Source organism: Cervus elaphus, chromosome 10 (genome assembly GCF_910594005.1).
Source record: "Cervus elaphus chromosome 10, mCerEla1.1, whole genome shotgun sequence".
Taxonomy (NCBI): domain Eukaryota; kingdom Metazoa; phylum Chordata; class Mammalia; order Artiodactyla; family Cervidae; genus Cervus; species Cervus elaphus.
Genome location: NC_057824.1, coordinates 53,037,989 through 53,052,310, shown reverse-complemented (window position 1 = coordinate 53,052,310; position 14,322 = coordinate 53,037,989). Strand labels below are relative to the sequence as shown.

Below are 14,322 nucleotides of genomic sequence, written 5' to 3'. Positions count from 1 at the left end.
AGTGCAGGGCTCGGCCTGGAAAGTACTGCCATCAAGCCGGCCACCAGGCCAGGCCGGGCCCACCTGCCCACCCGAGGGCAGCGTCCTGCTGATGCTCAGCTCAGGAGGTGCTGGACTTCCGTGGTCTCTGGTCAGAGAACCGAGAGACTGGTTCAGAAAACTGGTCAGAGAAACCCCCCCGGCGGGGGAGGAGGGGTGCTGGCCGGGAGGAGCCCGGCTTGAGTCAGCTGAGTGTCCAGAGCATCCAGGAGCTGGTGGGGGAATTCATTCACAAGGAACCAGGACCAGGCCACACCCGGCTGTTCCGGGCGCCCGCCCCCAGGAGACTGTCTATCCTTTGCCTGTGTATCCGTCCACCCGGCTGCCTCTCACCTCCCACGGCGTGTTCTGTCTCTGGCAGGGTCACAGGTCAGATGTTCTTTGTCTCATCACCTCGAGCTCTGGAGTTGGGGATTTCTAATCACTGATTTCATCTCCTTCTTCACTCACTCGTCACGGGTGGTATCAGGGCTGTCTGCGGCCCTTTCAACAAGGGTCTGTCAGCATTTCAGTTGTCATCAGCCTTCACTGTGGTGGAATTTCTTTTTCACAATAGGAAGGAAAAGAGCAACATTATTTCTGAGCAGTCTGTCACGTGTGCATACGAGGGCTGTCACCTCTGACGGCTCCATCAGGAGTGGCTCGGTCATCAGGTAGATTTGCCGAGGTGGGAACAGCTCGGGTCCCGTGTGACGCCTCTGCCTGAGTGCGAACGTGCTGCGGGGATGGGTGACAATGATAGTCACACTCGGATAGTTCACAGCGTTTATTGTTTGCTTGACTGTCCATAATAACGCCCTGTGATGACTTTCCTCTCTTATTTCTCGACTTTCATAGGAAGTCTGTACAAGATGAATGGTTTGAAGTGGCTTTTTTATTCGTTAAGTCTATCAGGTCCTTTTAGTTCCTCCTATTATGGGACTTTTTAACATACCACAGGAGAAGGAAATACGGCAGCCTAAGGGACAACTCAAGTACAACCGAGGGAAGCACTTTACGACAAATGTCACTTTCAAGAAATAGAGGTCAGTGTCCATATGAATCACACCTGTCAAACTGAATTAAATTTTATGGGAGTTATGTCTTCCTGTTCTTTTTGAGGATCGCTCAGATTCTTTCGTCCTGATTCTCTTGTTGGGATTTTAGATTTGCCTATACGTTTCCTTTTTCCCGTCATTAGGTTTTATATTTGCTTCTTCCAGTCGTCCATTCATCCAGCAAACACTTATTGATTCCCTACTGTCATATTGGTTTCCAGACTCGTGCCACATACCAGATTACAGAGACGGAAAGCTTTCAGTCCCCACCTGCAGAAATCCACAGCTGGGGGCGTGGGTAGGAGGAATGATCGAGACGTAATAATCAATAAAATGAGGCTTGTGAGAATAGTTATGAGAAAAAAAAAAAAGCGTTGCCAAGACAGCCTTGGAAAGAAAATGGGTAACAGAGTGGGATAATCAAGGAGGGCTCCCCGTGGGAGGTGAACTTTTCGTAGGTTGATGGGAAACAGGGACCTCCAGGCAGAGAGAAGAGCAGAGTGAAAGTCACATGGCCCCAGTTGTTTTAAAATGTAAATTTTATTATTATTTGGGTAGAGTGAAGCCAGGGGGTCAAGACATGACTGCCTGGAAAGAATCGTTTGTTACTCACAGTTCCCAAGAGGAGGGGAACGGGATGCCAGGCAGGGCCGCACGGGGAGACACCAGGGCGGCTGGAGGCAGAGGGAGGGAGGGTCAGTGCGGACCAGAGACCTCACTGAGGTTTCTGGGGAAGGAGTGGAGAAGGCGGGGTGGGCAGCTGAGGACTGAGGTTTCTGGGGAAGGAGTGGAGAAGGCGGGGTGGGCAGCTGAGGACTGAGGTTTCTGGGGAAGGAGTGCAGAAGGCGGGGTGGGCAGCTGAGGACTGAGGTTTCTGGGGAAGGAGTGCAGAAGGCGGGGTGGGCAGCTGAGGACTGAGGTTTCTGGGGAAGGAGTGGACAAGGCGGGGTGGGCAGCTGAGGGCTGAGGTTTCTGGGGAAGGAGTGGACAAGGCGGGGTGGGCAGCTGAGGACTGGCTGGTCTGGATCATCCCCGCAGGCTCCGGGGCTCAGGGACCCTCCCAGTTTCTTGGAACCTGCCCAGGGTGGCAGGGGCAGGTGGACGGTGGCCCAGAGGGTGGGAGCCGGTGGAGGAGGTGCGGGCGACGGGCTCTGGGTCGGCCGGTCTGCACAGGGAGGCGTGCTCACGAGTGAGCTGTTCACTGTCTCTCGGGCCCAGCTACCGGGGAGGGGCAGGCCCTGCGGGGTCACCAAGGCCCGATGTCAGGGTCTTCAGTACAGAAGCGAGAGCTGTGGCTGGTCACGTGGGGAAGGCCGAGCAGCTTTGCGGTCGGGTGTCATCAGGCAGCAATGGGCTGGGCGCTGGCCCCGGAGGGGAGGCGGGAGCCAGTGTGAGGCCTGCAAGGCCTTGCTGAGGGGAATGTGTCCCTGAGAACCTGCGTCTCCTGGTCCCTGAGCTCGAGCCAGGGTGTCCCAGCGCTTCGTCCCCCGTCAGCGTCTCCCGGTGGGCCTTCGGGGCTGATGCCCGCATCACGTGAGCAGGAGGCGCGGCTTCTCGGGCTCCCACCCCTCTCCCAGCCCCCTCCCCACACACCGCACTTCATCAGTGCTGGCGCCCAACCCTCGCCGGCCTCTCGGGATCTTAGCAAGTGGTAGGACACCTGCACCTGCGCGTGGAGATGTGGGCAGTCCTGTTTGCCCTTGAGAGAGGGCGTGTCTGAGGGAGAGAAGGGACACACTCGTGAGGGACACTGGGAGGCCAGCTTCTCGTGAGGGATGCGTGGGAGCTGGGTGCCCGGCTCCCTCGGTGGCCCCGGGGAGACAGAGGGAAGGGCTGAGGCCAGTCCCATGCCTCCCCCGAGCCCCAGCTCTTGGGTGGGGGGCTCGGGCCACACACAGTGGGTCTACAGACTCAAAGAAAGCAGCCCCCCAGGGCCCCCCCGTGCAGTGAACAGTCCTGGTCCACAGTGGCTCCCAGGAGAAGCCTCTTCTTGGGGCTGGGGCAGGGGGTCTTTATGGAAAAACTGGTTCCTAGCAGGATATTTCAGGGGGAATGTGAATAAAGTGGTAGAAACCCCAGCACCTGGGGGAGGTAAGACACGGAAGGCTGGGCAGCGGAGGCGGCCCTGGGCCATCATGGGGCCAGGGCGGTGAGCCGGGCTCGGATCTGCGGACGTCAGGGCTGTTCACTGGTGCAGGGGCCAGGGGACAAAGCCTCAGCCTCTGGAACGGTCACGTCGTGATCCTCCTGCCTCTGAAGACAGAAAGAATATGAAATAGTTAAAAGGTGAATGAGTCACCAACTGTCACGATAGGAGGAGGGAGGGAGCCGGCCCTAGGGCTGTTTCCCAGCAGGAACCTCCGCACAAGCTGGCGTCAGGCAGAGCAGGGTGGGCAGGGGAGCTCATGAGGGGCGCAGGCTGCCCGGACTCGGACTCTCGGGAACTGGCCTTGAGCCCCGTCCAGGTCTGAGTCCCGCCCTGGTTGTGCTGCAATCTGCCAGCGGTGCCAGCCGCCCGGCCCATCTGAGCCCCCTCCTCCGTGCCCCCAGCTGCCTCCCTGGGCATCCGGGTGTGGGGACGCCGCTCAGACCAGAGGGCACTCGGGACTGCAGGCTGCTGGGCAGGTGGGTTTTCCTGCTGACTCTGGGGTTCGGCTCAGCAGGCTTCCATGGCGCGGTTTCTGGAGCTTTCTGTCTCCTCCGCTCTGCATAAGAGCAGGGCCCCCCCCCCCTCCTCTCCCCTCCCTGCCCACAGCTCAGCCCCAAGTGCCCCCTCTCTGCTCACCGTCCCCTTGCGGACGAGGTTAATGCCTCTCATCTGAGTGGCCATCGATCCCTGGCCCCTGGGATGCTGAGCTCATCACGGCCGTGGGCGGTGGGGGCGCCGGAGGTCCTGCCCGGCCGGCTGGTTTCCACCTGACTTCTCAGAGGAAGGGGCTGCCAGGGGCAGGCAACTTGGCAGCCCTGATGAAAAACCCACTCGGCGGGGGTGGAGGTTCTGGGACCCCAGGCATTCAAAGGGCAGGCGGGTCTGAAGGAGCCCCGCCTCCTGGGTCTCGGGTGCCAAGTGCCGGCGGATGGTGGGGGCAGCAGCCCAGAGCCTTCCCCAGAGGAGGCGGGCAGGGCGGTGACTCCTGGGGCCTCAGCCCAGGACGCAGGGCTCCCCGTGGATGCTCATGACCGCCCCCGCCGAGCAGCACTGGAGATGTGTGGCATCTCTGCTCTCGTCCTAAGCATTGCAAAGTGCTGTTTGTTAGCTTTAAAAGAAAAAAGAAGCAAAAAAAAAATTGTCAAAACCCCAGCCTCCCCGCCAAGCTCTGATTGTTTTATCTTTAAAGAATTCCTCCGTACTCCCTGCCCAGCGCATCATTAGTGAGCGGATGGTTGCTTCTAGAACACTCCTTCCTGACGGTCTTGAAATCTAAGCGGAGAGCCAGAGGAGCCCAGCAGGTGACACAGGCCTTCTGCTCCTCGTGAAGAGGCTCCCCATCTCTTTAACCCAAGTGTAAACCACTTGTTACAGAAACCCAACCCCCCACCCCCGAGGTCTGGAGCCACAGTTACATTCTCAGTGATCATTTGTTTTGGAGCTCAGCACTAGGCAGCCCATCTCAACAGTGATTTTGAAATTGTGCACGCTTGTTTGTATTAACACATTCATCCGTATGTTAATAAACCGACTGGTCGGGCCCCGAGTTTGGGCTGGACCCCAGTGGGGGTGCAGGGGCTTCAGTGGTGAGTCAGACCCCAAGTGACAACAAGCGGGGAAGATGCCTCGGGAAGGAGGCGTTGGGGTGCGGCGCAGCGCCACGGGGCCCGGGACAGGGTGGGCGGACAGTGAGGACTCAGACTGTGTGGCAGGTGGCTTCTGCTGCAGCTTCGAGGCTCTGCAGCGGGGCCGGCCATGCCCACACCCATGGCCCGGAACGCCGCGTTCCCTCAGCGGGAGGCAGGCCGGGGCCCTGTGAGTGAGCCCACCCAAGGCCCCTCTGTCTGAAGACCGCTGATGGTGTCTGACTCACTCGTCAGGGTCCGGCAGACGCTGTCAAGTGAGGTGCAAAGCTGCAGAAACCGCAGGCCCGGAGGTCACCGTGCGTCGCCCTTCTGACCAGCGTCACGCCCGACGCGGCAGTCTCCTCGTGGCCCCCTGCCTGTCCCGGCTCCAGACGGCCCCTCGGGTGCTCTCCCCTGAGCCCGGGCACCACCCGCTGCTCCCTCGCCCGCGAGCACCGGGAAGCTTTGCCGCGCGCCGTGTCTGAGCGCGCCTGGGTGTGACCAGCCCTGCATCAGGCTCGTGGAAGGTGCTGGAGGGCACAGAACTAGGGCATCAGCTTCTGTGGCCTGTTTCGGCGGGGGGGGGGGGGGTCCTGTTCACGGAGGCGTCCCAAAGGCCCAGATTCGGTCCAGATTCCAAGGATGTTGCCGGCTTCGTGGAGAAGAGCAGAGGGCGGACGTGTTTTCGGGAGGTTCAGGTGTTGAGACGGTGTGATGCTGTCAAATCATGACAGACGGGCCCGCGGGGAGAATGGCGGGTGGGTCCACGGAGCTGGGAAGCACCTGAGCCCCGATGATGTGGCCTCCATTCAAATCCAGGCCTTTTAAAAAAGAGCGGTAGACAGGAGGGGAAATGTGACTTGGATACGCCAGCCTTACAGTTGTCGGTTACACTCCTCAGAACAAAAGGCCCACAGCCAACGTGCAGCACCTCCTGGGGGTCACATACTGAGTCTGGGGAGGCCTGGGCCCCCGAGCGCCGGGCCCTGGACCCGGCTGCCCTCCTCCCGACATCCCTGCCCCTCCAGCCATTCACTGCTTTGCTACCCCCCGAGCCCAGTACCCGCTCTGACATCCTGATCTTTTCCCACCGTGTTCTTGGCTGGTCACCGCCTTTTTGTACTTCTATGTTTTCTCCTTGAGGTAAAATTCATGGCGAACATAAAGTTGACCACATCAAAGTATACGGTTCACGGGTTGGTGCCTCCACCCCCATCTAGGGCTGAAACGTGTCCAGACTCCCAAGGCAACCCTGCGCCCGCCTCCCCTGCCCTTGCGCCCCGCCATCTGCTTTCTGTTCCTGCGGGTCCACCTGTCCTGGGTATTTTATGAGATGGGGTCACGCAGCGTGTGGCCTCCGGGTCCGGTTCCTCTCGGCATCACGCCTGTAAGGCCCGCCCACGGTGCAGCAGGGGTCAGCGCTCCGCCCCTCCCGCGGCCGGGCAGCGTCCATCCTGGGGCTGCACCCCTGTTTCCCCGTCGACCATCGATGGGCATTTGCGTGCTTCCTCCCTGGACTGCTGTGAGCAGAGCATCCGTGAACGTGCGTGCACAAGGGTTGGAGAGCCAGCTTGCACTTCTTCGGGGGGTGGACCCAGACATGAGGTTGCTGGGTCACGTGGTGGTTCTGGGCTTAACTGTTGGAGGACCTGCCAAGCCGTTTTCAGGCTGTGAATGGAGAGGATTTAGAGTTTTGTGTTTGGTTTCTCCGGGACTCACGCCGCCGGCCCCGTGTTTGCTGTTCCCTTCTGGTCCTCCATGTCTCCAGTCCTCCAAGGTCGTTTAAATCCTCACGCCATCCTCCCATGACCGCCTGCCGGCTTGGTTTCTCTGCAGACGTGGCGAGCGCCTTTCCTGTGCTGTCCCTGAAGCCGTCTGGGGGGTGTCGCCCGCTCGGGGCCCTGGCCGGCCCACCTCGGCACTGCCTGCTAGGCCTGAGGCTCTCCGTGCCCCCAGCCCTCCGTCTGCAGGTGTCCCCAGGCCCCCCGAGCCCTGAGCCTGCACAGGCCCCACACCTGCCTGGACGGGGTGCAGGGACCTGCGGAGAACTCGGCAGCTTCCCGGCAGGTGGTGACCGGTGCCCCCGCCCGCACCGTTGCTCTCTCGCGGGGCCAGGACCATTGGTCCACAGGGCAGGCAGCGCGAGTGAGGCGGTCAGACTGGCTCGGGCAGAACTGGAAGCCGCTCGGATGAGGACGGGGATCAGGAGAAGTGTGGCTCGGGGTCAGGCCCGGTGGTCCTGGAAGGGCTGAATATACCTCCTGGGCAGATGGCTGGACGGGAGTTCACGGACAGGGAATAAAATCGGCAGGAGATGAGGGGACAGGCGGGGTTTGGGACAGAAGGCATTGTTGGGTCAGCTGTGCCCCGAGGCAGGCTTTGCCACCCCAGCCAGTTCCCAGGGCAGCAGCGGGGTCCCCTGCACAGGGCCATCCAGACGCCCGGCCAGCGGTGGTGTCTTCGGCGTGTGTCCGGGCAGAAGGCGTCGGGGTAGAAGCGGGAGGCGCAGCTCTGGACGCTCTGTGGGGCCGGGCAGGTGGTCTCTGCCGGGTGGTCCCCTGTCCGCAGGGACAAAGGACCCGAAGGCAGGTCCCGTCCTGAGTCCTCAGTCTGAGTCCCTGGGGCCGGGGTGTGCCCAGGCCCTGACCGAGAGCTGCTGACTGAAACCCCCAGGCCCAGTGGTGGGGACAGAGGGGCCCCGGCTCGGAGGCGCAGGTCGGGGGGAGGGGTGTGCGCTCACGGAACTGAACGCCCCCCGCGTGAGGGGGCGGCCGCGGCCTCGGCCCCGCTCGGTCCAGTGGGTCCCAGGCCCTCCGTCCCGCAGGTTGGAGCGATCGGGGACGAGGAGGAGTGGGTCACCCTCTGCGAGGAGGAGAATGAGCCGGACGCCCAGACGCTGGAGATCCCGGACCTCACGCCCTACACTCACTACCGGTGAGAGCCGCCCGCCGGGGCCCTCTGCCCACGGAGGCAAACCCAGCTGCACTCACTACCGGTGAGAGCCGCCCGCCGGGGCCCTCTGCCCACGGAGGCAAACCCAGCTGCACTCACTACCGGTGAGAGCCGCCCGCCGGGGCCCTCTGCCCACGGAGGCAAACCCAGCTGCACTCACTACCGGTGAGAGCCGCCCGCCGGGGCCCTCTGTCCACGGAGGCAAACCCAGCTACACTCACTACCGGTGAGAGCCGCCCGCCGGGGCCCTCTGCCCACGGAGGCAAACCCAGCTGCACGCGTACGACTGACACGCTTCCAGCCGCCGTAGCGGTAAACTCAGCTTTTCAGGACACGAGATGCTGTTGAGTGTCGTTCCCAGAGAGGCTGCCCCTGCTGCCAGGCCAGCAGCGTCCCTTCCACCAGCTTTGCTGGCTGGGCAGCCGGCAGGCATGGCTGGTCTATCAGGCTCAGTAGCCAAGACCCACATGGTTGCAGATGTAGGTCATTTTTTTTTTTTTATAGAACTCCACCTCTGGGGCATTAGGGTGCTGCGTGTGTGAAGAGCAGACGTCCTTGGAACGCCCTCTGCCTCACCCTCCCCTGGTCCCAGAGGCATGGGTTTCACTAATCAAGCATCTAATGTGACATGTAACCTTTGACTCTTGACCCTGAAACTTATCCAGGCAGTAAATCCTTGGCCCAAACAAAGGGTAGAATGAGGGCAGCTGCTTGAGATGCCATGATTTCCCGTAAGATTGAGGAAAGAGATAGGATTTCCAGTCATCTCAGATGCTGGGTGTGATAACGTCACTGTTCTGCCAGGATGGATGCACTTCATAGAACAAAGACTGAGAATGACTAATTCAGGGAGTAAAAGGGGAAATTACGTCTTTGTGAAGAACACTGTTTCAATACAATACTGAGGTAAAGAACCTACACTCATTTTAACATCCTTCCTAAGTTCAGAGCAGGTGAATCAAGATTCACTCATTCTTAGGGGAAAACATTCAGCATAAAATGAGCTGCCGAGGTCCGTGATCTGCCACGTGAAATTGGCGTGTGGTTTTGTTCCTTCCATTTTCCTGCGTCCCCGCTCCCTGCAGGTTCCGAATGAGGCAGGTGAACGTCGTCGGCGCCGGGCCCTTCAGTCAGTCCTCGCGGGTCATCCAGACGCTGCAGGCGCCCCCGGACGTGGCCCCCACCAGCATCACCGTCCGCACTGCCAGCGAGACCAGCCTGCGGCTCCGCTGGGTGGTGAGTCGGGGCGCGGGGGCGGGCGGGGAGCCTGGAGCTTAGGCATCGCTTCCTCCTGCCTTTGTCCAGGTCAAAGCTAATCTCGTCATTAAACCAAGAAGTAACGCACTCTACAGTTGGTTGTTGGATCTCAGACCATCCCCAGCTGTCTTATTAATTAGTAGCGTTACCCACTGGCTTCTTGGAACCAAGGCATATTCTTTAGGGAAGAAAGTTGACCGTCCCACAGGCTGGATCTATAAGTCCTTAAGCTTGGTCGACACGGAGCAGGTCCAAAGTATTTGTAAGAGAGCCAGCTTGATATTGAATCAGAACATTCACCCACAAAATTAAGCCACAATATATTAAAAGAAATTAAGTCCAGCTAAAGTTACTGACAAAGCTTCCTGTAATTAACAGAGGAAAAGTTCCAGGGAAAGTAAAAAAGACAAAGTCCAAGAATATTCACCCCAGAGTAGCTTTTCTGTGGACTCAGCCCCATAAGACAGGCTGGTGCTTGGGGACCCTCACGGGGGGCAGTCCCGAGACGGGGGCTCACCACAGACTGCCGTCCGCTTCCAGCCGCTGCCGGACTCGCGGTACAACGGGAACCCCGAGTCTGTGGGCTACAGGATTAAGTACTGGCGCCCGGACCTGCCCTCTGTGGTGCTGGCCCAAGTCATCAGTGACCGGCTGGAGCGGGAGTTCACGGTCGAGGGGCTGGAGGAGTGGACGGAGTACGAGCTGCAGATGCAGGCCTTCAACGCCATCGGCGCCGGGCCCTGGAGTGCGGCCGTGCGGGGCCGGACCCGGGAGTCGGGTGAGTCGGGCTCCGGGCCCCCCTGTGTCTCCCTGGAGAAGGACCCGGGAGTCGGGTGAGTCGGGCTCCGGGCCCCCCTGTGTCTCCCGGAGGAGGAGCTGAGCGGGCCCAGGCTTGGGGCAGACCCAGGAGTCGGGTGAGTCGGGGCTCCGGGCCCTCCTGTGTCTCCCTGGAGAAGGACCCGGGAGCCGGGTGAGTCGGGCTCTGGGCCCTCCTGTGTCTCCCGGAGGAGGAGCTGAGCGGGCCCAGGCTCGGGGGCAGACCCGGGAGTCGGGTGAGTCGGGGCTCCGGGCTCCGCTGTGTCTCCCGGAGGAGGAGCTGAGTGGGCCCAGGCTCGGGGGCAGACCCAGGAGTTGGGTGAGTCGGGCTCCGGGCCCCCTGTGTCTCCCTGGAGGAGGACCCGGGAGCCGGGTGAGTCGGGCTCTGGGCCCCCCGTGTCTCCCGGAGGGGGAGCTGAGCGGGCTCAGGCATCTCACTGGCTCATCCTTAACCCCCCCCCTCCCCCCCCGCAATCACCACCGTGTCTTTGTCGACACTCTCCTTGAGTGATTAGGTCAACCTGCCTCAGAGCCCATGACACTGCTTTGCATTTGATGATGGATTCTCCCAGGGGCTGGACTTGTGTTGTTGGCTTTAATTAGGGATGATTTTCACCACCAGTGATTGGAAGGAGGAGTATACGGAGACTCTGACGGGATCTTTATGACGCGCGGTGTTCAGGAGTTCCTCCCGACAAAGTTGTGCGTGTGGTGTGTCAAGACAGTTTCCTCTGCCGCAGAAAACAGACCCTCAAAAATTCCGTTGCTTTCGCACAATGGGAGTTTCTCACTCTTTAAAGACTAAGATGGGTGTGCCTGTTAGTGGGTCCATGGGGTGATTTGAGGACGCAGGCTCTGCCGTCCTGTAGACTAACTGCCATCTCTGCATGCAGATGCCAGAGGGGAGAGATGAGCAAAGGGTGGGCGCCTCTGCCTCTTGACACCTGCCGGGAGACCGCTCACAGCCCTTTGCTTACTGCCAGGAAGGGAGGAGAGCTTCCAGAGGTCCCTCGGCACAATGCTTATCTCCTAGGTTCCATGGACAGACTAGTCAACGGTGGTTTGCAGGACCCTTGCTGGCCTGGTTTGCGCTCGTAAAAACACAAAAAAGAGTGTTGCTGACACTCTTTAAAGACACACATACCAGCTCTTTCCACAGGTCTGAAACAGTGAGGCTTTCCCCTGAAAAAACAACATCTCTGCTTTCAGCTCACCCCACCCCCCACGCTGTCCAGCACTTGATGTATCAGGGGATTGCTTACCCTAGGCCACGTGGGCTGTTAGAAGTCATGCTCAGAATACCTTCCTGACCTCCACCCAAGATGGCTGAGATGAAGGTGGGCAGTCTGAGACAGGCAACTAGCTGCATCAGGCCTTAGCTGTTTCCTCAGAGGCTTCCTGAGCCCCGGGCAAGTCCTGTCTTCTTCATGTCTTATGTTGTATACCTTAATCTTACACATTGTTTCATACAAATCATTTGTAACGTTGACTTAGTTATATAACATTGATTCTAAAGCTAGAAATAAATATTAAAGTCTTTCGTTATTGAAAGAAAGCATTAAAGCTCTAAGTAGAGATTAAAATACCATTTAAAACAGTTTTTCTTAGAGAAAAAAAAAATAAAACACAATCGTTGAGTAAAACACTATGATTGAGGTAATAAGTAGGTTAGACGCTGCAAAAGAGAGAATTGCCAAACCAGAAGCTGAAAATGAGTGAGAATCTCAAAATACCACACAGAGACATTGACACTGGCAGTATGATAGAGAAGTGAAAAGACATAAAGACTAGACTGAGATGGTCCAATACACATTCAGTAAGATTCAGAAAGGATGAGGGGGTGGTCAGGGCAATGAGAGGGAGGAAATACATGGAGATTATGGCTGACAAATCCCAGAATTGAGGTAAGACACTGAATCAGACTGAAGACAGGAATCCCGAATAGAAAAAATAAAAATAAATCTGCACCAAATTGCATTGCCCTACAACTGCAAAATACCAGAGCTAAAGAGAAAATCTTAAAAACATTTGGACCCAGGACAACTCACCTGCCAAGACCATTTGAAGCCAACTTCTCGAGAACAGCAGAGGCCAGAAGACAATGTGGAATAATAATCCTCAAGGAACTGAAAGAAAGTAACTGTCAACCTCAAGCTCTGCACTTACCTACAGACTTTTGTTGAGAAAACAACAACTAAATATCCTGTGAAGGTGAAGAAAGTGAAATTTTAAATGGAAAATAATATTTTGGGAAAAGTTTTCAAAGAACACTCAACAAAGACAACCAATGGCAAAAAGGCTGCCTCGAGAGTGTCTGTTTGTAAAAACCTCTCCAGCTGCTAAAAAGCCATCCTTACAGTGGTCAGACAGAGGATGAGATGGGTGGATGGTATCACCAACTCAATGAACATGAGTTTGAGCAAACTCCAGGAGACAGTGGAGGGCAGGGGAGCCTGGCGTGCTGCAGTCTGTGGGGTCACAGAGAGTCAGACACGACTTAGCAATTGAACAACAACAACAAAAAAAAAAAAAACCAGTGGTCAGAGGTCATCACTCAGCATTTGGTGAAGAGGGTGAAGGGGTCTCCAGGGCACGATGGTGGAGAGTCACAGCTGCTGATGGAGTCAGGAGGGGTCAGAGGGAGCTGGGAGGAGAGGAAGCCTGCAGACTCCTTCTGGAACACAGCAGCACCTCCGAGAAGATAGCCGTATGTGCATGCTTTAAGAAGCTCAGTGCACAGACATGCAGAAAGCCAGCCGTGGAAGCATCACGCAGAACTTCTCAAGCCACATTTACATGACATATCCAGTTTTAACATGCGGTCAAGCTGATTTCATGACATCTTATATTATAAGGGTAAATGAGACCCGTAAAATCAAAGACACTATATGAGGCACAGGTGATGCTGAGAGAGAAGAAACCCTATAGAGGTGAGAGAGCAAATGAAGGAAAAATGCATTTTAAATGGTACTGTTTTTAATGAAAGGGGAGTTTCTAGGACTGTCTCAAAACTCAAGATACCAGGCTGGGAAAGGAGTTGAATCTCCCACAACTTAGGTAATGTGCAAGATTTTTTTCCCCAAATCTTAAGAACATAAATATTTTGTAACCAAACGGCAGTTTTCCCTGGCGAGACTTGAATCGGCTGAAATTCCCATCCTGAGCACTACCGTTTGCTCAGCCTGTCTCCTCGTTGGGGACCCAGCTGCGCTCTGGGCACCGAGGCCGAGCTGCCACGGTTGCCCAGTTGCCCTCACTCTCTGGGGACACGATGGCCTGCCAGTGTGTGGAGGCACCTGTTACCACGTCTCAGAAAGTCATCTGTCACATGTGGGTCTACAGTGAGAACTGGGCCCTTCTGGTCTCCGAGATGAACCGCAGGAGATGGTTAAGGATTGAGAGGTGGCCAGTTTGCGTTGCTATGACAATGGCCTCTCTCTTTGCAGAGAGACGGAAATGTAGAACTTAACGCTAGTGTCTTGATACAGTATACTTGCTCCTCTCACCTGGTTCTAAGTAAAGTGGAAAATGAAGTCGGAAAATTGTAGGTTTACCTTCGCTTTGAATGATAAGTGACACCTTTAATGCACAACTGATGCAACGTGCCAGCTTCTCGCTCACTTGTTTTTTTTTTTTACTAAAATAAGCATATGTGTCAGCAATGTCCTGGTAACCTCCTTGGAAGTTACAACACCGAGGGGGAGCCCCTGATGGGTAGAGGACATGAGTGACGCCAGGGGAGCCCCCATGGACAGTACGGGGACTCAGGGTGGGGTATGCAGCCGGCCTGCTCCCTTCAGGGGGCTGAGTTTACCAGAAACCAGGAAGATTCCGTCCCTGTGACACAAATCTGCTCAAGTAAATTAGAGTGTTTTGTTGAATGATTGAATGATGGAATGAATGACCCTCTACTGACAAAGCTGGGAAGAAAAAGTTAATCAGCCAGGTGAGCTGGCCAGCGTATTCTCTCCAGAACTGTCAGGAAGGAGGACCCCTGTGCTCGGGATGGACAGGTGCCAACAGCGGTGTGTGTGTGTTGTGGGGGCGTCAGCCAACCCACATGGCAGCCAGTCCACGCCTGGGCTCTGAGGACCATCAGTCAGACTCTGAGGATAGTCAGTCAGCCTCGTCAGTCAGGCACTGAGGACCATCAGTCAGCCTCATCAGTCAGGCTGTGAGGACTGTCAATCTCGTCAGTCAGACACTGAGGCCTGTCAGTCAGCCTCATCAGTCAGGCACTGAGGACCATCAGTCAGACTCTGAGGATAGTCAGTCAGCCTCGTCAGTCAGGCACTAAGGACCATCAGTCAGCCTCATCAGTCAGGCTGTGAGGACTGTCAGTCTCGTCAGTCAGACACTGAGGCCTGTCAGTCAGCCTCGTCAGTCAGGCTCTGAGGCCCGTCAGTCAGCCTCACTAGTCAGGCTCCAAGGATCGTCAGACTCTGAG

The 14,322-nt window shown here is 57.2% G+C and overlaps 1 protein-coding gene across 7 annotated transcripts in view; it reads left to right on the top strand.

The window, feature by feature from the left end:
- The window catches only part of SDK1 (sidekick cell adhesion molecule 1), a 740,828-nt gene that overhangs the window by 647,246 nt on the left and 79,260 nt on the right, over positions 1-14,322 (top strand). For all 7 annotated transcript variants that reach the window (XM_043915387.1, XM_043915391.1, XM_043915392.1 and 4 more), the window contains 3 exons: positions 7,675-7,784; positions 8,888-9,038; positions 9,600-9,837. In XM_043915387.1, the coding sequence (XP_043771322.1) occupies positions 7,675-7,784; positions 8,888-9,038; positions 9,600-9,837 (499 nt within the window). The remainder of the gene's footprint in view (positions 1-7,674; positions 7,785-8,887; positions 9,039-9,599; positions 9,838-14,322) is intronic.